Source organism: Muscardinus avellanarius, assembly GCF_963383645.1.
Source record: "Muscardinus avellanarius genome assembly, chromosome: 1".
In the NCBI taxonomy this organism is placed as follows: domain Eukaryota; kingdom Metazoa; phylum Chordata; class Mammalia; order Rodentia; family Gliridae; genus Muscardinus; species Muscardinus avellanarius.
Window position 1 is genome coordinate 196296428 of NC_137786.1, and position 23297 is coordinate 196319724.

Here is a 23297-nt window from a genome sequence, read left to right on the forward strand (position 1 = left end):
TGATGGTATTTCAAGAAGGAGCAGATGCAAATGCATGCCTTGAAATAAACATCTTAACTTGGAAATTTGTTTATAGATATTTTTAGTTTTGCAAAAGTATCAGTTTGTCTTTAAAAGGCCTGAATGATATCTAAACTGACTGAATGGTGTGTGTGTGTGTGTGTGTGTGTGTGTGTGTGTGTGTGTGTGTGTTTGTGTGTGTGTGTGTGTGTGAGAGAGAGAGAGGGGGGGGTGAGGGAGGGGGAAAGGGAGAGGGAGAGGGAGAGGGAGAGAGGGAGAGAGGGAAAGGGAGAGAGAAATTGAGCCCTGGGTTCTCAAGAATTGGGTGGGAGGAGGAGGGTAGAGGGCAGCACATAGAGACATATGAAGCGCAGAAGGAGAGCAGCATGATGTAGGGAGAAGAGGACATGCTTAGGAAGGAGAGACATTGAATGGGTTCTTCTGTTGACTTAGAAGGAGCTATTTATCTTCCTAGCATCTCACTTTATTATTTGTGAATTGGTAAGAATTAGCCATCTCATAGTTGTGTTTTTCAGGTTCAGATGAGATATCATCAAACAGGAGCCCTAGATATGGTGTCACATGGAGACCATTTTCTTTCTCAAATAAAGGGAAGGTATTTGCAGGAAGGAAATGAGGAGGCTGGAGAGATATACATGATTTGCATAATAACACTTACTTTATAATATTGACAAGGGCTGAGCCAGGTAGCTAAAATAGCTGAATCTGAAAGCTCCCTCTATTTTCAGGAATGTGTCAATATTATAATTACTTCTCTGTAAAAACTGAATCATACTGGTTTAACAAGTTTAGTATTTTATAAGGACTATGAATTTTGAGCTAATTAAAATTGAGACTGTGAGAAAATGCCTGTAACATGGTTGTCTGAGTTGATGTGAACAATTGTGGAATATACATGTGGGTGTTGCATTTACAATTAGGTTAAAAAAAACTAGGTAGATTTAAGAGAGAGGATTTTATTCACTCATATATCCATTCATTATCATCCCCAAGGCATTCCATTGCCTTCTCATGTTTTAAAGGAAAACCTCCAAGATACAAATGAGTGAAGAAAATTATTAGTTCATGAAGTCCACAATCCTGCTAGACAAGGAGAAGTTAGTCTAGCATAGTCGAGGCTCCTAGTAATAAACAATTTAATAGAATTGTTCATGTGGTTATAAAGTTTGGTTAGAAGGGAAGATAAAAAAGAAAATCTAGTTGGCAATCTTCCCCTGACATCTTTTCAAGAAAGTTTCACTTTTCTGCTTAAACATTACTTTCAGGACTAGATTATAAAAACCTCTATTTTATCTAAGAAACAAAACAATCAAAAAGCATGAATAACAAGTATAAATATTAATCCATATCCCCCATCCAAGTACCTGTTAACAAGAGAGGTTATTTTATTTTTGCTGAAAACTATAGCCAGGAAGCTGTACTTCATGTAAAACACAGGTAGCTCTTCATATAAGGGCATGTGCGGTGGGTTTGCTCTGTATCAAGTGTTTTTTCACTCTGGAAGACAAGGAGATCATTTCTAGGTTACTCTAAGTCTGACTTTAATGGTTCTTTGCTATCATTTAATTCTGCTGTGGTTATTAAATAGTGAAGGCATGATAGGTAAGAAATTGTATTAATTGTGGAATCGAGAAAATGCAACAAACTAAGACTCTATCTTAATTCTTTTAAAAAATACATAAAAAGAGGCGTGGTGATGATGGCACATGCCTGTAATCCCAGTGATTGGGAGGCTGAGACAGGAGGATCATAGGTTTGAAGCTAGCCTCAGCAACTTTATGAGGCTCTCAGTAACTGGTGATATCTTGTTTTTAAATAAAAAAAAAAAAAAAAAAAAGCTAGCGATGTAGCTCTGAGGTAGACTTCCTCTGGATTCAATCCCAGGACCAAAAATTTAAAAATTAAAAAATTAAAACATATAAGTGTTATTCATAATCAGTTGCTTCTGTAGGCCATCAAATGCATTTCAAGAGCTTTCTGGATGTGTGTGTGTGTGTGTGTGTGTGTGTGTGTGTGTGTGTGTATGTACTGACATTTCTGCGTGCACTAAGGTAAAGCTTTGGTGGTCGTGGGCCTCTCTCACTATTTTTAAGTGCATGTTTTCCTTTATAAAGTAATATTTTTCAAAGGTCTTTATTTTTATTTCAGAAACTGTTAATGTTTCTCTGCTGCCCTCAGGGTATCATAAATTCTTTAGTTTGCCATTTAAGGCCCTCTACTCTCTGACCCCAATTTACTTTCCCCACTTGTCTATCACTGTTTTCCTACATAAACCCTTCCTTTCATCCAAACAGGAATGCTTAACGTACCCCTACAGGGCTTTTAGCTTTGCCTCTATTTTAGAAAGCCTCTCCCTTCCTCCACACTTGTCCATGGCTAACCCTTCTTGAAGACTAGACAGAGGTACTCTTTTTACACATCCTCACTCAGGTACATAATCCATATTTTGCATTTCCAAGCCCAGGTGGATCAGACAGGAACCATTTAGCATCAGCCGCCCATTTTTATTTCGTCTATCTACTCTACCTAGAATGTAAGCTTTTCCTACATTCTTACATTTTTACAATTTACATTATATTTTCTTACACTTGTTTCATAGCATTTCTTTTTCCTGACATTAAAAGATTCATGTTTGTTGTTTGTATGTGTATCTATCAATCATATATCTGTTTTTCTTTTCTGCTGTCTACTCCCACTCTAATGGAAACTCCAAAATAGGGCACAGGACTAGAAAGGTTACAGAGATCACACATGGCAGACAGCTGGGCCCTGGAGCCCAAGGTCCTAACCACTAATCTACACAGTCTCTTTGAGTCCTCAGTCACTCTTCATGGCTATTTATAATTTCTTCTCAGTAGGATTTTGATGGTGTTGACCACTCAGTCCTTGGCTGCTTCTCTTCTCTTAGATTCTATGGTGTCTTTCCTCTTCCTCCTGTATCCCAGCTCATTTCTTCTCTAGTCATGCTGCTTTGGAGTTTTCAGTTAACATCATCATTTTTTGTCCCTGATTTTGTCATTAAATTTTTTCTTCTCTTTCTTTTTTATGGTCCCAGGGCCCAGTTCATGCTTGGTAAGCACTGAACCAGTGATCTACGTCCCTAGTCCTAATCATGGTTTTTCTGTACTTTCTTGATAATACTCTTCTTACCCTAAATGCTTTTTGACCTTAGTTGAATGACACTTTATAGTGTTACAATCAGTTATGACATGTGTCAAAACTGCTCACTTACTCAGAAGCATTTCTATAAGCACTTTTACTTTCTTTTTAAAATTAATTAGATTCACTCCAATGTTACTATTATAAGGGTGTCACACTTATTTGCATTTTAATAGTGTGTGCTGGATTGTATGTGACAAGGTAAAATTTGAGTTAGCTGTAAGTGAATTGTGCATCATTCAAAGCTTACTTTATATTTCTTAAAAATATCCATAAATTATGGTTATTGATGATTTATTAGTCATAGAAATTTTGAAATCTCATGGTTTTATTTATTTATTTATTTATTTGGGGTGTTACTGGGGTTCCTGGAAGCCCTTCTACCTCCGGGCTACACTCTCAGACCTATTTTATATTTTTATTTGGAAACAGGGTCTCTTAAAGCCAGCACGACTGGCTTCGAACCTGCATGATCCTCCTGTCTCCGCCTCCCAAGCACAGGGATTACTAGCATGTGCCACCATGCCCGGCTTAAATCTCATGGTTTTAAATTGTGGATTTATAGTTGTATTTTTTCCTTGATTTTACCCAGGGGTTCATATTTAATAAAGATGAGAGGTAAAGAAGACACATATATGCATCTCTTTCTTAATATCATAGAAATTAAGGTGAAGCTATTGTAGTTTCCAAATTAAAAGCAAAGTGATCAACTGGATACTGTCATACATCCTTATAATCCCAGGAATTGGGAAGCTGATACAGGAAGATTGCTGATTCAAGGCCAGCCTCAGTAACTTGGAAGGACCTTAGCAACTTATCAAATTTCTGTTTCAGAATAAAAAAAGACTCTGAGTAGTACATCCCTAAATAAAACCCCAGTACCAAAAGAAAAGCAAAGGAATCACATGATATCTGCAATAGTACTATTTATTTTAACAACATGAATAAATACAAATTCCATGGTTTAAACCATTTTTTTTTTGTGGTACAGGAGATGGAAACTAGAGGCATTCTACCTCTGAGGCACACCCACAGTCCCAATTTTTTATTCTTTATGAAACAGAGTCTCACTTGGTTGTAGAGGGTCTCATTAAGTAGCAGCTGAGGCTGTCTAAAAATCATGATCCTCCTATCTCAGCCTCTCAAATGGTGGGATTACAAGCATGCGCCACCACACCCAACTCTGGTTTAGATTTTTTTTTGTAGTACTGGGGATTTAACCCAGGGGCATTCTACCTCTAAGATACATCTCCATCCCTATTTTTTATTCTTTAATTTTGAAGCAGGGTCTCAGTTAAAAAGATCCTCACTAAGTAGCTGAGGCTGTCCTCAAACCTACAATCTCCGCCTCCCAAATGCTGAGATTTGCAAGGGTGCACCACCATGCCCAGCTTGGTTTAGAATATTTAATGATAAAATTAGGACTATTTTTCTCAGGCTTTACTAGTATATGTTGATTTTTTATTATCATAAGGTCTGTATGTTCTTTTTTAAATATAGTTCAATATGGTTCCTATATATTAGCTTCTGAGATAATTCAGTGTATATCACTAATCATTTGCTAATAAAATACTTTTATGAATGTGACCTATAAAAGTGTGGGGGAGCCCTTTGATTTATTTGACCAACTACTTTATGTGTACACGTGTGTGTCTGGTTTTCATTACAATATGAGCATGCTCCCGGGAGCATGTCTCATGTCAATGTCATTCATCATCTCTAATAGCAAAAGGAAAGTTGAAAATACATGCTGTAGGCTTTTTATATACTCCTTTGTGTTTAATGCTCACTCATATGTTGATGCCTCTTGAATCAATATCATCACCCATTATCCTTTCTTTGAAGGGACAAACTCATTTATTAAGCCACCCATGAGGCACCATTATGTGGATATCCTCAGGCTCCCAAAACATAGCATGTGTGAAACTGAAGTCATTTTCAAGCTTATTCTGGCACCTAATTTGCCTTTTCTTCTAGCACTGTACATTTTCAGTGATAGCATTATCATTTATCTGAGCCGTTAAATACATAAAGAATAATGTTCAAGGATTACTAGATCAGTACCTAAGTCCTATTTGTCTACTAAATATTCCTGAAAGTGTTTTCATCCTTTTCTCACTGTCTTCACCCTAATAAGCTGCTCCTTGTTTCCTGATGGAATAATTTCATAACCCAATGATTCTCTAATTTCAGTACCTACCAAATTTATTTTAAAAAAAAAACAGGTGGTTAGGTCCCAATTCCAGACATTTTGGTTCTGTAAGCTTAGGAACAGTTCTAAGAGGTTCATCATCTAACTATGTGTTTTTCTGAGCAAGTCTTTATTTCTCTTCCGCAATGAAAAAAATACTCTGTATGATGCTAGAATGACGGATACATGTCATTATATATTTATCTGAAACTCTAGAACATGCATTATCAAAAGTCAGACATATCGCAAACTATAGACTTTGGATGATAACAATGTGTCAATATTGATTCATCAGTTATAACAACTGAAGTTCCCTCATGTAAGACTTTGACAGTAGTGCTTCTATTGGGGCAGGGCCATATGGGAAATAGCTGTAACTTCTGGTCAGTTTTGCGGTGACTTTAAAATTGACCTAAATGTAAGGTCTATATTCTTAAAGCATATACATAGAGTTTATCACATTTAATGTGCCTAATGAATTATTATCTAATTTTTTTCTACTTTGTGACACATACCATCTTCTCCTGTATAGCTCTCTCATTTCAGTAGAATTCCTGTCAAACACAGAATACAAAAAGGAGAAAGAATTGTGACCTCAGAAAGAATTATGGGTCCAGAATTCCACTAAAAGAAATCAGTCCCCAGCCAGAGGAAGAACATATATTTTCACATAATTTGGATGAGACTTAATGATGATGTCTCTGAAGATGCTGAGAGCAACTGGTTGCTCTGTGAAGTCAATTTTCAAACCTACCATTCTTGGACATTCTTGGAACCTTTTAATTGGACCTGAGGTCCCCCTGTACAATTTTTCTCATCACACAGTGCCCCCATCAGCCATGTATGGTGGACGACACACAGTGACTATGATTCCTGGAGATGGTATTGGGCCTGAGCTTATGCTACATGTGAAGACAGTGTTCAGGCATGCATGTGTGCCTGTGGACTTTGAGGAAGTGTGGGTGACTTCCACATCTCCTGAGGAGGACTTTAACAATGCCATCCTGGCAGTCCGTCGCAACCGCGTAGCTCTGAAGGGCAACATTAAAACCGATCACACTCTGCCACCTTGTCACAAATCCCTCAACAATATGTTCCGCCATGCCCTGGATCTCTATGCCAATGTTACCCATTTCAAGAGTCTACCAAACGTGGAGACCCGACACAAAGACATAGATATCTTAGTTGTTCGGGAAAACACAGAGGGTGAGTACAGCAACCTGGAGCATGAGAGTGTTAAAGGAGTGATAGAGAGCCTGAAGATTGTTACGAAGGCCAGGTCTTTGCGCATTGCTGAATATGCCTTCCAGCTGGCTCGGAAGATGGGGCGTAAGAAAGTGATGGCTGTACACAAGGCCAACATCATGAAACTAGGAGATGGACTCTTCCTCCAGTGTTGTAGGGAGGTGGCAGCCCACTACCCTGAGCTCACCTTAGACAGCATGATTGTGGATAATGCCACCATGCAGCTTGTGTCTCGGCCCCAACAGTTTGATGTCATGGTGATGCCCAATCTTTATGGCAACGTTGTCACCAGCATCTGCACAGGGCTGATTGGGGGGCCAGGACTTGTACCTGGAGCCAACTATGGCCAATTATATGCAGTGTTCGAGACAGCATTCAGGCAAATGGACAAGAAGGTAGCCCATGAGAATATGGCCAACCCTACTGCCATGCTGCTGGCAAGCTGCATCATGCTGGATTACCTCAAACTGCACTCCCATGCCGCCAGCATCCGTGCCGCAGTCATGGCATCCCTAGACAATAAAAACATCCACACTCCAGACATCGGAGGCCAGGGCACCACATTAGACATCATTCACTATATCATGGAGCACATCAACAGTGTCAGTTAGCTGCTCGGTGTTGTTATCACCCAAAGTCCTACTCTGCATAACCCCTCAGGAGCCCTGCCAGCTTGGCTAATGTAGACTCCAAAATAAACCATCTGTTTCTATTCAGAAGAAGAGGGTATACCAAGAGTGATTTTTTCCCATTAAATTAAAATGCCATAAGCATCGTTTGTTTGAATTAGCTAAACCTATTGCACTGTAAATGAATTGAGAACATTCTTCTCTATTTTAATCCTCAATTCTTCTCTGTGATATGATACACCAAATAAGTGATGTTTGTGGAGTCCTGGGGCTTCCCCAGAACTGGGCACTGATTTTCTTTTTTATCTGGGTCATTAAAATTCAGTGTGCCAGCCCACAGAGAAGTCTAGCTTTTCTCTAGAGGTTATTAATGAGTTAATTAGTGCAATAAACGTTGACCACAAAATATACACTGTAAATTTAATAATAAATAGGGTAACATAAAGCTGAACTAATGCAAAATGCCTCCACTTCTTTCCCAACCTTCTACCTTTTCCCATGTTTATGACCTTTATGTGAGAATTTTTCTCTGGTGTCCTGTTTTGCACAAGGATATTCCTGAACACTGCAGTCTGCCTGGAAAGGGTATTTTGAATTTCTTTCAGTTGGGCTTTTTTATTTTTAAAATATAATTGTTTCCATTCATTATAATTATATGTCAGAGTGAGGATCAGAGTGATACAAACATACATACATATAGCACTTAAGTGTGATTCCATCTTCATCCAACCTACTAAACCCCTCCACATACATGTTAGTGATATTGGTAATTATACCCTCATATATGAACATAGCATTATTTGAAATGTTTTCTTCATTAGTTCTTTCCCACCTCCCTACTTCCCTCCCCTGTTCTCCTTCCACTATTATACTGTTTTCTTTCCTTGTTTATCTGCATTCCTTTTCTTTACTATTTTCTCTCTAGCCTCCATATATGAGGGGAAAGCATATGATCCTTGACTTGCTGAGGCTAGCTGCTTTCACATAGTATAATACTTTCTAGTTCATTCATTTTACTACAGATGTTCTTCGTTATGAGCAAGTAAAATGTATATATTTTATTTTCTTTATCAATTCATCTGTTTACAGATACCATCCAATCATGTTGGTTCCATACACAATTTGGCTATTGTAAATTGTGCTTCTATAAACAGGAATATACATGTGTCACTATAGTATTTTGACTTTAATTCTTTTGTAAATGCACCAAGAATGTAGAATCAATTCTCTGTAGCTAGCTACTGGGCCCAGGATTTTTAGCTATACAAATTGAAACATGGATTGCATACTCCATACTAAGTGCTTTGAATTTTCTAATTTTTTTTTTATTTTTTTATTTTTTTTTTATTTTATTTATTTATTTATTTTTTAATTTTATTTTATTGGTGCACTGTATTCATACATCATCGTGGGATACAAACTTTTGTAGACATACATGCACACATCGCCCAGTCAGCCCCCACCCGATCCCCACCCCATTCTCTCCCCATCCCTCCTTCCCATGCTTGGCTTAGTAGTTGACATCTAGTATTATAGCAATTTATCCAGAATTAAAAATGATAATCTCACATAACAGTTTCATTTGTCTGATACCAAGCGTTTGATGATTTAAAGATAGCATTTCAATATTTCTTTTTGCTTTCTTTCTTACTAGAGCATATTTTTTTCTGTTTTTTAGGTGAAACTATCATATATTTATATATTTATTTTTCAGAAAAAAATCTATCCTAATATGGAATATGAATTCTAGATACCCAAAACGATCTTGAAAAAGAACAAAGCTAGCAGATATATATTTTCTGATTTCAAACCATATAAAGCTACAATAATTGAAACAGTGTAGTACTGTTCTAAAGGCAGATATATAGACCATTGGAGTAAAATACAAGCCTAGAGCTAAATTCTTCCCTATATTGTCAAGTTATTTTTGACAAGGTTTCCACGAACATTTGGTGGTGGAAATAATAATCTTTTAACTAAATATTGTTGAAAAATAATAATTACATGGAAAAGAATAAAATTGGACCCTTACCTAATCCCACATACAAGTATTAACTCAAAATAGATAAAAGACCTAAATATAAATCTTAATACTATAAACTTTTAGGAGTTTTCTTTAAAGAAAGACTGGATGAAAGACCAAAATGTTCTAAACTAATTTTTCTCCCTTATTTTATTTTTAATTAATATTTTTGGTGGTACTGGGGATGGAACACAGGTGATTTTATACCTCAGGGCTATACTCCCAAACCTATTTATATTTTACTTGGAAACAGGGTCTCACTAAGTTGCTGAGAGCCTTACTAAGTAGCTGAGGCTGGCCTTGAACCTGTGTGATCCTCCTGTCTCAGCCTCCCAAGCGCTGGGATTATAAGAGTGTACCACCATGACCGGCTTCTCCCTTATTTTATATAGTGTTTCTAAGGTCAGAGTTGGGAGATGTGCAAACAAAATTAATTTTATTAGTACTTGGAAATTGTAATTATTCAAGGAGAAATGTAAAACAGTGATTACAAAAATCTCACAATAACTCTTAAGCAGGAAATACCTGTGACAAGTGAGATGGAGAAAATCACTGAATTCCATATAATATGGAAACACTGAAATCCATATTATATTCTATAATCTTTGCATCTCACCATGATCCATATACCACAAGCTTAAGGGCTCTTATCTTGGACCATAAAAACCCTCTGTGGTCTCCAAGAGGATGTCGCTTACATTATCTTGATCTTACCTTTTCTATGTATGTAGAAAGTTAGAGCCAGAGTTTGGAAAACTGAAAGCTGGTTGGAGTAGATTTAGTCTGAAGCAGAAGTGATCACCTCCATCCGTATCTAGAAGCATTTCTTGAAGAATAAGTCAAGCAAGGAAGATTCAGTTATAAAAATAACCATGATAATCTCTTTATTAGAAAACTAGACATATTTCTGGCCAGGAGGAATGCTACTAGACCACTAGTACAGGTAGAAGCCCAGTGCATTTGACCTGATGTTTCTTTTTCTACTAAGAATGACCATCTCCAGAATCATCCTGGACTACCATGATAACACCCGGTGTTCTATAGTGTAATTTTTCATTTTCATGGTTAGATTTTTCCCCCTATTAATTATGTGTACCTCTATTGCCATGTATTTTCTTGTCTTGTCCTCTGTAGTTCTTGATGTGATGTGTACAACATAACTAGTGTACAACATGTGTGTACAACATAACTGGTGTTTACAACATAACTAGTATGTGTTTTTTTAATCAGAATATGAATATTATGGTTGATACTGCCTCACTTATCTCTAAAGTGAGATAAATAATTATGCCTTCATCACAGGGTTATTGGGAAGATTGTGCAAGAAAATACTCTTTAAGTTTATTGCATTGTGGTTATCACACGGTGAATGCTTGGTGTATTTTTTTAAATTGCTCTATCCAGCCCTGGTGTGATTCCAATCTACACATCTATTATTTTGAATAGTCATTTATATCCTTCTGCCTTCTTTCTCACCTAAGTGAACACCACAATCTATAAAAGATTCAGTGGACATGGACATGAGCCCACTGAGGACCCAGGCTGTCTTTTTAATTGGCACCTACAGGGCAACAGAGAATATCACCAAGCTAGATAATGATAAAATCCAGTTATCTGTAAGAACATCACTTTAGGGGCTGGTTCAAAGGATTAAATGCCAAGTAGGGACAATGGGTTATGAAGACAAATATGGTTAAATTAATACTTGAAACTGAAGACTTGAATGTGACTCATGACCTGTGAATAGTTGTCATAGCACTTAGAAAGAGTGAAGAGGATATAAAATTATTACAAATACGGGAAGAGTGTTATACTATGGGTAGTGGTAGTGGGGTTCTATGAAAAAATAAAAGACTTGCTGAAGATGATGAAGATGCTGATGATTTTAATGAGGAGAAAATTAAAGACAAAGTTCCAGGGAGGAAATTTCATGACATACTCCAGCCCAAAATGTACAAAATCAAACCAGAATGGAAACGACTCAAAATTACCAAAACCAAGATCAAAACATCAAGAATCCTGCAAAGAAAACAAAACAAACACACACACACACAAGTCAGAAAACACTCTAAAAAACCTATTTCTGTAGAAGATGTTAAAGCAAAAAAAAAAAAAAATGCAATCAAGTATAGAAAAAGATGTTTCTCCCCAGAGTAAAAGTCAAGTTCATTGATTACATGAAGAATTTCTTCTGTGTGACTAGACAAGAGGAAATATGTGATCTCTGGCTATGGAGGAAACCTTTATGAAAATAGTTTAAATAGTTATTTTAAAAATTTTCTTTCTTGTTTCATTTGTGCAAAAGTTTATATTTGATTGCTTTTTTAGAATGCAGGATGAGAACTTTCCCTAACCTCTTTGACAATTGTTGTCCATGTTCCACTGCCAAAAGTGTGTTATCCAAAATTCCCATTTTGTTTTTAAAAACCAATGTACCTTTTTTGTTTTAAGCATGTATGAAATGTTATGATCGAACATAGTAAAGGTGGTAGTAAGCCATAGAAGTGTCAGGAAGACAGAAATATCCATGTGAAATAAATTCTAAATTTTTTTTTTTGGTGGTACTGTGGGTGGAACTCAGAGGCTCTCTACCTTTGTGCTATACTCATAGACCTATTTTATATTTTATTTGGAAACAGGGTCTCACTAAGTTGCTGAGAGCCTCACTAAGTAACTGAGGCTGGCTTCGAACCTGTGCGATTCTCCTATCTCAGTCTCCCAAGTGCGGAGATTATAAGTGTGTGCCACAGCACCCAGATATAAATTCCAAATTTTAATAAAATAAAAAGAAATAAAGAACTGGTCGTGGCGGCGCACGCTTGTAATCCCAGCATTCGGGAGGCTGAGACCAGAGGATTGCGGTTCACGGACAGCCTCAGCTACTTAGTGAGGCCCCTCTGCAACTCAGTGAGACCCAGTTTCAAAATAAAAGAATAAAAAATAGGGCAGAGGGTGTAGCTCAGAGGTCGAATGTCCCTGCGTTCCATCCCCAGACCTGAAAATAAGAAAGAAATTTACTATATTTATGATTATCCATTATATAACATTTTAAAAGATAATCCTGAAAATAAATGAGTGAATTATATAAATTCATTATAGGTTATTGGTTTATAAGTGACATTTGACTAGGGGAACATTGCATTTATTCTCTTTATTCTCTCTTTTTTATTTTTTTGAATCCAGCAACCTCTCTTTATCCAATATTTCTTTTCTCATTAACCTCTCTCATCATTGGATACTTCCCAATTTCCCCTGCTTCCAGGACAGCCTTATAACTTGTGTCCTGCCTGTAGTTTCGTCCCCTCAATTTTCTATAATGCACCCAGCATGATCTTTCTGAAAGGCAATAGAATGGTGTCACTTCCCTACTGAAAACTCCTCATTCAATGGCTTCCCTTTGTCCTTTGGAAAAAGCCAACTGAGAGCTATAATGCTGTACAATACATTCTTTGCACTAGGGGTGATAGAGTCATTTATCACTTGAGTCTCAGAACCTACAGGATGGGCTCTTAGTTCATGTTCAAGCTAAATATTTATGTAAGGAAGGAAAGGATTAAATTCACAGAAGTGAGAGACTGCAAGGGCAAATATTTTTCAAAGATGTTCCTGTCTGGCTTTAGTCTATTAAACTTTACAAGACCATCTTCTCCAAAGAATACTAAAGCCCCCAATGTAGTAAAACAGGTAGATGGCAGTCTGTCCCTGTTTTCTGAGAAGACTTCTGGACTTCATTCATTGGATAATTTTATCTTAGCCTTGATCAGTTTGTCCAATTCTGATGTTAACAAAGAATAGTAACAACGAATTGTATACATTTTCTCTAAATTAACTCCTTATTAAAACTGTTCAAATTGCATTACAGATCACTCAATCACTCAAGTTTCATGTCTGACATTCATCTTGGCTCTATCAAATAGGAGCTGTGTAATGCTGGATAAGTGTCTTAACCTCTCTGATATCCAGGTTTCTAATGCTTGAAATAAGGATAAATGCCTATCCTTATCAGATTATTGTAAAAAATAAAGTTGTTTTGGTTTTTTATTACTGCTAACAAACTACCTCAAAATGTAGTGTTTTAGAACAAAAAAATCATTATTATTCTTGAGAGAGAGAGAGAGAGAGAGAGAGAGAGAGAAAGAGAGACAGAGACAGACAGACAGACAGACTGTGTGTGTGTGTGTGTGTGTGTGTGTGTGTGTGTGTGTGTGTGTGTGACTAGAAACTAGGATCAAACCCAGGGGTGTTCTAACACCAGAGTTATACCCCCAGCCCTTTTGTTTTGTCTTGAAACAGGGTCATGCTAGATTGATTCTATTATATTGACAAGACTGTGATTTTGTAGGTATTCTATTCTTATTTATTTATTTTGTTTGTACTGGAGACCTCAAGGGTGTTCTAATCTGAAGCTACATTCCCAGCCCTTTTCAAAATTTTTTTTGAAATAGCATCTCATTAGGATTCTAAGGGTCTCACTAAGTTGCTGAGGCTGTCCTAAAACCTGTGGTTCTAGCCAGGCATGGTGGCGCACACTTGTAATCCCCATACTTGGGAGGCAGAGACAGGAAGATCGCGCAGGTTAGAAGCCAGCCGTGCTGGCTTAGAAGACCCTGTTTCCAAATAAAAATACAAAAAAATAGGTCTGGGTGTGTAGCCCAGAGGTAGAAGGGCTTCCAGGAACCCCAGCACCAATAAAATAATAAATAAAATAAAGCCTCTGGTTCTACTGTCTCAGCATCCCAAGTACTGGGATTACAGATGTGTGCCACTGCACCTGGTTGATTCTTTAGATTTCTACTGTGAGTATTGGGATGGCTGGTAAGTCCAAAACAGCCCCATTCACATGGCTAGTTGATTCTGACAGCTGTCAGGAGTCTCACTTCTCTACATGGATGCCTCATGTGGCTCGTGTACCTCTTCATAGTTAATATCTGGTTACCAAGAAGCAAAGACCAAGGCTGTACTTATTTTGAGAACTGTCCTCAATATCATTTCTACTACTTTTCAATGGTCAAAATATATAACCAAGGAAAACCATATTTAATAAGTGGGTTGTGGTGGCACACACTTGTAATCTCAGCATTGGGGAAGTTGAAACAGGAGAATCATGGTTCAAGGCCAGCCTTAGATATTTACTGAGGCCCTTGGAAACTCAGCAAGATGCTGTTTCAAATTAAAATAATAAAAAAAATAGGGCTGGGGATGTAGCTCAGAGGTAGAGTGCTCCTGGATTCTACCGCCCAATACCAAAAAAAAAAAGCATATGGAAAATAAACTCTACCTCTTGAAGGGGGAGTGACAAGGCTACACTGCAGAGACACCTGCGGGATAGAAGTTTTGCTATGGCCATCTTTGGGAACAGGGTCTACCACCATCTCATCTGCTTCAATGTCGATTTTGTCCCATAGTAGATCCTCTGTTGATTCCTTTATTCTATCTCATTTCTTCTATGCTTATGCCTTTTCATGAATGACTTCGTCACCAATATCTTCTCAAATTTGACCCCCTTAATTTTATATTCCACTGTGTATTACATATTTATATACTTGATTTGGGCTTTAATAAATCACATGCTTCTTGAGGAAAGGGAACTTTTCTTTTGTAATGGGGATTGAACACAGGGATCATTCTACCTCTGAGCTACACTCCAACCCTATTTTATTTTAAAAGAGGGTCTCACTAAATTACTGAGGCAGGCCTTAGACCTTGATCCTGGAATCCTTCTGTTTCAGTTTTCCTAGTACTGGGATTATAAGTGTTAGCTATCACACCTGGCTGGAAACATTTTGTTTTTTTCCTTTTTGGTACTAGGGCATGAACCCAAGGAAATTCTACCTCCAAGTTATACCCCTGACCTTTTTACTTTTTACTTTTAAATAAAGTCTTGCTAAATTGCTATGGATCTTACTAAATTTCTGAGGCTGGCCTTTAGTCTGTGATTCTCTTGTCTCAGCCTCCCAAATAATGATATTATACATGTGCACTTCTGTGCCTGACTAAGAAACACATTTTTTTACTGGTGCATTGTAGTATACATGTTAATGGAGTATAATATGGTAGAGACATACATGCACACATCAGTCATTTAACCCTTCCCCATTCTCTTTGCATTCTCTTCACCCTGCCTTCTTCTCATGTTTATCTTAGTGATTGAATTTGATATGTTTGTGAATGTGCATCATTTACATTAGAGGATTTCCCTAATTCCCTTCTCCAATCCCCCTCAGATAGGTCACTTTATTTGCTCACCTATGGACCAATCGAAATGTCCATTAACAGATGAATGGATTACAAAACTATGATATATGTATACAATGGAATTTTACTCAGACACAAAGAAAAACAAAATTATATTATTTGCAGGGAAATTGATGGAACTGGAAAACATTATGCTAAGTGAAATTAGTCAGTCACAAAAAGTAAAAAAATAAAATAAAATTGAATGCTTTCCTTAATATGTGAAAGCTTGGGAGAAAAAGGGTCAGAGGAGGAAATCTAGATGAAGAAGAAACATTTTTTAACCAGTGTTCTGAACCTTTTGTTACACAATATAGAACCTGCAGAGTAGGTGCAATTTGATAATTAAATGCATAACAATTTGGACTAATGATAATATTTATAATTACTATGGTTTATTATATTTATTAATTGCCACATATTGTTCTACATGATTTGTACTTATTTAGTTTCATATTGGGCATATTAGATGATTATTATTTCAATTTTTTTTTTTTTTTTGGTGGTACTGGAGATGGAACCCTTCTACCTCCCGGCTATACTCCCAGACCTATTTTATATTTTATTCGGAAACAGGGTCTGTTAAGCCAGAGGGAGCCTGGCTTAGAACCTGTACGATCCTCCTGTCTCCACCTCCCAAGTGCGGGGATTACAAGCGTGCACCACCAGGCACGGCTTGCGATCTCATTTTATAAAAGAGAAAACTGTAACTGAGATGACACAGCTATCAGGAGATTGTGAGATCAAACCAAATAGTAGGTTCTAGAGCCAAAGAGTTTAAACGGTCATGAACTGTGGATTTCTTTTACTTTTATGTGAAGTGGAATAGATTTTAGCCATGGACCAGTGTTTCCTCATGATAATGATTTTATGGTATCATAGAATTAGAGAAATGTCAAAAGAGCTCAGTTTTGCAGAAACGGTATCCCAGGAAGATAAAGTGGATTGCCTCAATCTCAAAACTAGTGCCTGACTGAGCTTTGAAAAGAAATCAAGCTTCATGATTCCATATGAAGTTGCTTTTTCCATAGTTTTCCTGATGTAACCTATAGGTAAACTAATTTCTGGCATTTTTAAACACTTAGTGTGGCCACTATTCTAAATAGAATTTAATATTGACGTTATATAAACAAAGAAAATGAGTAAATACAAGTCAGCGATTTGTTCAAGGTCAACGGATAGTAAGCAGGGCAGGATTAAAATCTAGCCACGGGCACTGTTGCATCACTACCAGAGCTGCTTCTTTAAATACTGGATTACCTAGGTATCCCCAAATGAAAAAAGGAAGAATATCCAGAGACATGAGACTTTTCAGTTCCTGAATTAAGCATATATATTGAAAAGATGTGCCATTTTCAAGACGATCAAGTCAAATAGTCAAAGAATAATGATAGTAAAAAGAGAAAACCAAGAACAGAAGTGATGTGCTATTGAAACAAAAAATTGCTGACATAAAGAGGTGGAGTGAACACAAAATTGATGACTTTTATAAAAAGGGGAATTTCTTGGTGGTATCAGGGGCTGAACACAGGGACATTCTTTTTTATTGTTGCATTGGAATCATACATTTTGTTGAAGTTCAGAGTGATACAAATATACATGCCCACAGTATTCACTGAGCCCTCCCCCGTTCCCACCCCATTCTTTCCCCTCCCCTCCTGCATATGCTCAGCACAGTGATTGGCTTTGATAAGTTTGTGTATGTGCATCATGTCCATTGAAGTATTTCTCTCTTCAAAATCTCCCTCCCTCCCATCTCCCTCAGTTAGCGTCCCTCCATTACTCCACTAAAGTTTCTCCACCTTTATTTGGAGCAGCTTATGTGTCCCAGTTTCTCCCTAACTTCCATATATGACAGAGAACGTCCAAACTTCCACTTTTTGTGATTGAATAATCTCATTTAGCATAATATCCTCTAGTTCCATCCATTTTCCTTCAAATGAAATAATTTTGTTATTCTTTATGACTGAACAGAATTCTGTTAACATAGGCATTTTACCTCTGAGCTGTATGTCTAGCCTATTTTACTTTTGATTTTTGAGATAGGGTTTTGCTAAGTTGCAGAGGACCCCACTGAGTTTCTTTTTTTTCTTTTTTTTTTTTTTTTTGGTGGTACTGGGGTTCCTGGAAGCCCTTCTTTCTCCGGGCTACCCTCCCAGACCTATTTTTACATTTTTTATTTGGAAACAGGGTCTCCTAAGCCAGCGCGCGTGGCTGGCTTCAAACCTGCGCGATCCTCCTGTCTCTGCCTCTCAAGCGCGGGGATTACAAGCGTTCGCCACCACGCCCGGTGACCCCACTGAGTTTCTGAGGCCAGTCTCAAACCTATAATCTTCCCGCCTCAGCCTCCCAAGTACTAGGATTACAGGAGTATGCCACTATGCTTGGCTAAGGGGAGGATTTTAAATAAATGAATCCAGAGGATTAAAACAAAGAATTGGTGCATTACTAAGGACTTAGTTGGGACTGTTCATAATGTCTGCAGGAAGCTGATTACAGAGCTAGAATGTTTTTGAAGGGAGGCATTTGATCCTTGGATTTTCTTTGATAACTTTAACAACAGTGGAACTCAAAATGTATTATAAAATGTTCTTCACATCAAAATGAATTTACTTACAGTGATGTGAGGAAGCTACATGTATTGAATTTGTGATTACTCAAAGTAGTGTTAAGAAAAAGAGGAGACCTAGCTAAAGAGGGGAAAAAGCTGAACCACATAAAACATTTAAAAAATTGGAATGTCCCATAATCAATTTTGCAAATTCTTAAAAAATCAACATAGACTGAGTAAAAATACTATCTACTGATGAAAACTCTAGACTGAGCTCTGATCAGCATAAGCATCTAGTCTGCTATAGGTAATGTCAAGTTTGAAACAAATAGTGAAAAAAGGTTTGGGATACAGCTATGATGAAGTGCACCTGGGTTCAATCATCAATACTTCATAAAAGTCTTTGCCTAAGTTTCAAATCCTTATAAATATTTTCAAATTACCATTTTTTCTGTCAGTTATATTTTTGTGAATGAGAAGACTATTTAGAGAATAAAAACTGGTATTAGTTAAGCTGCCTTAATATTTTAATGGAAATTATCTGGAGTATAAATTTTAAAAGAGGTACAATATCTTTTAACAAATAACTCATAATTATTTGTGGGAGTGTAGGGTCACAATTGCAAACACTGACATTTAGTTACCTTGATTATGCTGATTATTTTGCACTATGTACGTAAAACCACAAAGTTGTATACCTTAAAATATATTATTTGAAATTATAAATTATTCCTCATGAAATCAGGGGGAAATAATGAATACTGAGAATTTTCAAAGATCTTAGTATTTTATCACATTGGAGAGATCACAAATGAAGATTAGAGAAATAGAGAAAGAAGTCCTAACAAGATGCAATTGGGTTTTTGTGACTTCACTTGAAAAGGTATCAAACACAGACTCAAATTTTTATCTCAAACAACTTAGACCAATAGGATGATGATGGGTTTGAAAATTTTACAGATTTTGGAAAGTGGCTGTGAGTTGGGATGACTTTGAAATCAATAAATTATCTCATATTCAGGAAACATTTACTTCTATATTATTTTATTATCTATCATAGTCATAAATAATGTATTTAAATCAAGTATGCATAATTACTGAATCTATAAATCAAATATTATACAAAAATATCTCTGCATTTGATAAATTCCTCGAAGTTATTCAGATTTACTCAGAATATTTTTCTTTCCATAAATCTTATGACCATTAAAAAGGGAATCATTATATTTAGTGTTGCTTTCCTTTTTAGCTGTTACATTATCTCTTTCTTATTTTTAAATTTTTCAGTGTGGTACTTGGGATTTGACCCAGGGGCATTCTACCTCCAAGCTACACCCTATTTTATTATTATTTGGAGCAGTACTTTGTGAGAGAAAAAGAAAAAAACTATTTTGAAGGTTTTGTGCAGAAATCTATAGTAGCAAAGTAAAAAGTCAAGATTTTTGGATGTATAGATAGTATAATGGAAAGAAAAGCAAGGGAATTTCAAAGAAGTTATATTTAACTACTTAAGGCTGTGGCAAGAGTACACTGTCAGTACTTTGTCTTTCAAATTTACAAAAGATGCAGTCTCTTTGAAAAGGAATACAGTACACCACATAACCAACTTCATGACGCACTTAAAAAAAAGATGTTGGGAAATCTGATTTATGAATAAGCTGTTTTCTCCAGGGTAAGAAAAGTCTCTAGGCTTGATACATTGAAAGAGAGTCAAGTTGTTATGGAATTGAATTATTTTGATCACAGTTTTATAATCGCCACCAGCAAGATCTTTTTTCACAGCCTCAACCATTCATTTCCTTATTTTTATTATAAAACTTTTATTAGTGCATTAGCGCCTCCCATCGTCATGTAGTTCATAGTGAAAGTCAAACGCATCACACAGAAGTTGGTGAGCTATTCTCCAGCTTCCTCCTTACTCTTTCATCCCCGTACATAATATTGAGATTAGCATTAATATGAATATGCAGTTTCCCATGTCTTGATTTTTTTAATGTTAAATATTTTATTTATTTTTTATAAACAAGGTACTAATCTTCTATCAGAAGAATAACTGGCAAAGATCTCCCAGTCTGTAGGATCTCTTTTTAAACTCTTGATGGTTTCTCTGATGAACAGAATCTTTTTAGGTTAATGTCATCCCAATTATTAATTTGTGTTTTATTTTTCTGAGCTTTGAAGTTCTTATTGAGGAAGTTTATACATGTACCTAGATGTTGGAGTGTTGGACCTATGCCGTCCTCAAATAATTTCAAAGTCTTTGTTATAATTTTCAGGTTTTTGATCCATTTTGAATTGACTAATGTGACGGGTGAGAAGATGGGATTTAACTCCATTTTTCTACAAAAAAATACTAACTTTTCAAAACACCATTTGTTGAAAAGTTGTCTTTTCTTCCATGGATGTTTTTGGCACCTTTGTAGAAAATAAATTGGCTAAAAATGTGTGGATTTGTTTTCGTATCTTCTGTTGAATTGGTGTATGTGTCTACTGTTGTGCCAATATCGTGCTGCTTTTGTTACTATAGATATGTTTTATAATTTGAAGTCAGGTATTGTGATGCTTTCTGCATGGTTCTTATTGTTGTGAATTGCTTTGGCTATTTTCCATCTTTTGTTTCTTCATATGAGATTTAGAACTGATTTTTCTAGTTCTGCAAAGAATGACATTAATATTTTTATAGGGATTGCATTGAATCTGTAGATCACTTTAGGTTGAATAGCCATTTTGATATTTATTCTGCCTATCCAAGAGTATCCATCTTCTATGATCTTCAATTTTTCTTTAGTGTTTTATAATTTTCATTGTAAGGTCTTATGCCTCCTTGGTTATATTTATTCCTATGCATATTTTTCTGGGATCTTTGTGAGTAGAATTGTTTTATGAATTTTATTTTCAGTGGATTCATGGTTTGCTTATAGAATATTAGTGATTGTTTGTGAATATGTGGTACTAGAAATTGAACACAGAGGGATTTTATCAAGCAATATCAGCAGTCATTTGTTTTGTTTTGAAATAGTCTCACTATGTTTCTGGGAGTCTCAGTACATTGTTGATGATGTCCTTGAACTTGTGATCCTTCTGTCTCAGCCTCCTAAGAACTGTGATTACAGGTATGTGCCAGCATGCAGAGTGTAAATCTATTGAACTTTTAAGGTTGATTTTGTATCCCACTACTTTGCTGAATTTGTTAATTATCTCTAGAAGTTTTGGTTGAGATTTTTGGGTTTTCTAAGTATAGGATCACATTATCTGTAAATAGAGATAATTTCAGTTCTCTTACTATTTGTGATGCCTTTGATTTCTTTCTGTAGGAGTGGTGAGCAGGGCGTGGTGGAGAAGGCTTGTAATCCCTGTGCTTGGGAGGCAGAGACCGGAGGATCCTGCAGGTTCAAAGCCAGCTGCTCTGGCTTAAGAGACCATGTTTCCAAATAAAAATGTAAAATGGGGCTGGGAGTATAGACCGGAGGTAGATGGGTTTCCAGGAACCCCAGTACCATGAAAAAAAAAAAAAAAGCAAAGGAGTGGTGATAGTGGTGGGCATCCTTGCTTGTTCCTGATTTTGATGTAAATTCTCTCGAGTTTTTCCCCATTCAATATGTTATTGGTTTGGGGTTTATTGTATATTGCTTTTATGATGTTGAGATACGCTCCTTCTATTCAGATTTTCTGTACTGCTTTTAACATGAATGGGTGTTGGATTTTGTCAAATGCTTTTTTAGCATCTATTGAGATGATCCTGTGGCTTTTGTCTTTAGTTCTATTTGGTAAGTGATGTGTATTGATTTTAGTATGTCAAACCACCCCTGCATCCCTGGGATGAAACCAACATAATCTTGGTGTACAATTTTATTGATATGATTTTGAAAGTATATTGCTAGGATTTTGCTTAGAATTTTTACATCAATGTTCATCAAGAATATTGGTCTGTAGTGTTCTTTTCTTTAGATGTATTTATTTGGTTTTGGAATTAAGGTAATACTGTTCTCATACAAGAAGTATGGAAGAATTCCATTTCAATTATACTTTATCCATTCACTTGTTTCTCAATATATTTTGTTCTTTGTTGAGTACTATACCTGCTTTGATCCCAAAACTGCACAAACATGGAAGATGCAGCTTGGAGAATCAATGTGCTTTCTCCAATGGCGCTTATGGGGCTGAAGGAATCAACAATAATCGGGCAATTGTTAACAGAGTATTGTAATAGAGGTATAAATAGGATACTATGAAAGGAATAAGAGGGGAAACGGAATCAGAGAAACCTCCTCAGAGAAATAATTCCTAAGTTGAGTTTTAAACTAGTTTAGGAGAACCACTGGAAGGGAAAGCTATAAAGAAGGGAATGAAAGAGGAAAAAGCTTTCTGGATGACTGCCAGGTTCTGATGGTTGAGATGATGACTGTTGTCTGTCCTTTATCTGATATATAAAGCTTTTACATTTTTCTCTATCTTTTCATGTTTTGTGCTCTATAATTCTTGTCAAATTAATCTTACTTACCCAAATTTGCCCATAAGGTGAGATTTTTAATATTTAAGGTAAGCATCTGATTTTTCTATTTCTATTTTATTTTATTTATTTATTTTTGCCATACTGGAGATGGAACCCAGGGACTGTCTATCTCTGAGCTACACCCCCAGCCCTACTTTTTATTCTTTATTTCCTGAAGCAGTGTCTCACTGAATTGCAAAAGACCTCACTAAATAGCTGAGGCAGTGAAACACGGTCCTTCTGTCTCAGCCTCCCAAATGCTGGGATTACAAATCTATATTTTCAGTGATGAACCCTATACCTGGATTAATTAACCTTACTGGAAACCTCATTGTAGCAGGCAGTAATTCCTAATATTAGGAAGAGTTATTATTTTCCTTATGCTACCTCAGTTGCTGACTCTTCTTAGCATTCCTATGTATTTTCTTGTCTCTGTCTCAATGCCAGTTTCTTTGTGAACTCATTCCATCACTCTGTGCTTTCTGGCATGCTTCTCATTTTTTTCACCTCTTCTCAGATGGTTTCTTGGGAATGAAATAATTATCTTCTTCCCTTTCATAGTGATCAGCTGCAGAGTGAGTTTCCTCGTCTGGTAGTGTTATGATCCCTAACTCCCTCTGGAAATGGTTTTGGAGTTTCAGCTGAAATCCTATACGTCACTCTCCTCACTGGACCCTTACTCCAGTGCTGTAATTTCCTCTGATTGCCCTGAGAAGCCAGTCACTGATTGGTCAGTTTCTTCCCAAGATCTG

The 23297-nt window shown here is 36.5% G+C and overlaps 2 protein-coding genes across 4 annotated transcripts in view; both read left to right on the forward strand.

Annotated features, from left to right (window-relative positions):
* The window catches only part of NELL1 (neural EGFL like 1), a gene marked incomplete at both ends in the record, with an annotated part of 934260 nt that overhangs the window by 628905 nt on the left and 282058 nt on the right, over positions 1–23297 (forward strand). The gene's annotated exons all lie outside the window — the stretch shown is intronic.
* On the forward strand, positions 6196–7227 carry LOC308272453 (isocitrate dehydrogenase [NAD] subunit gamma 1, mitochondrial-like; the record flags this gene model as incomplete). The annotated part of the gene is made up of 1 exon (XM_080709278.1): positions 6196–7227. Exon 1 carries the CDS (start codon positions 6211–6213, stop codon positions 7225–7227), a length of 1017 nt encoding a protein of 338 aa, XP_080565404.1. The 5' UTR covers positions 6196–6210.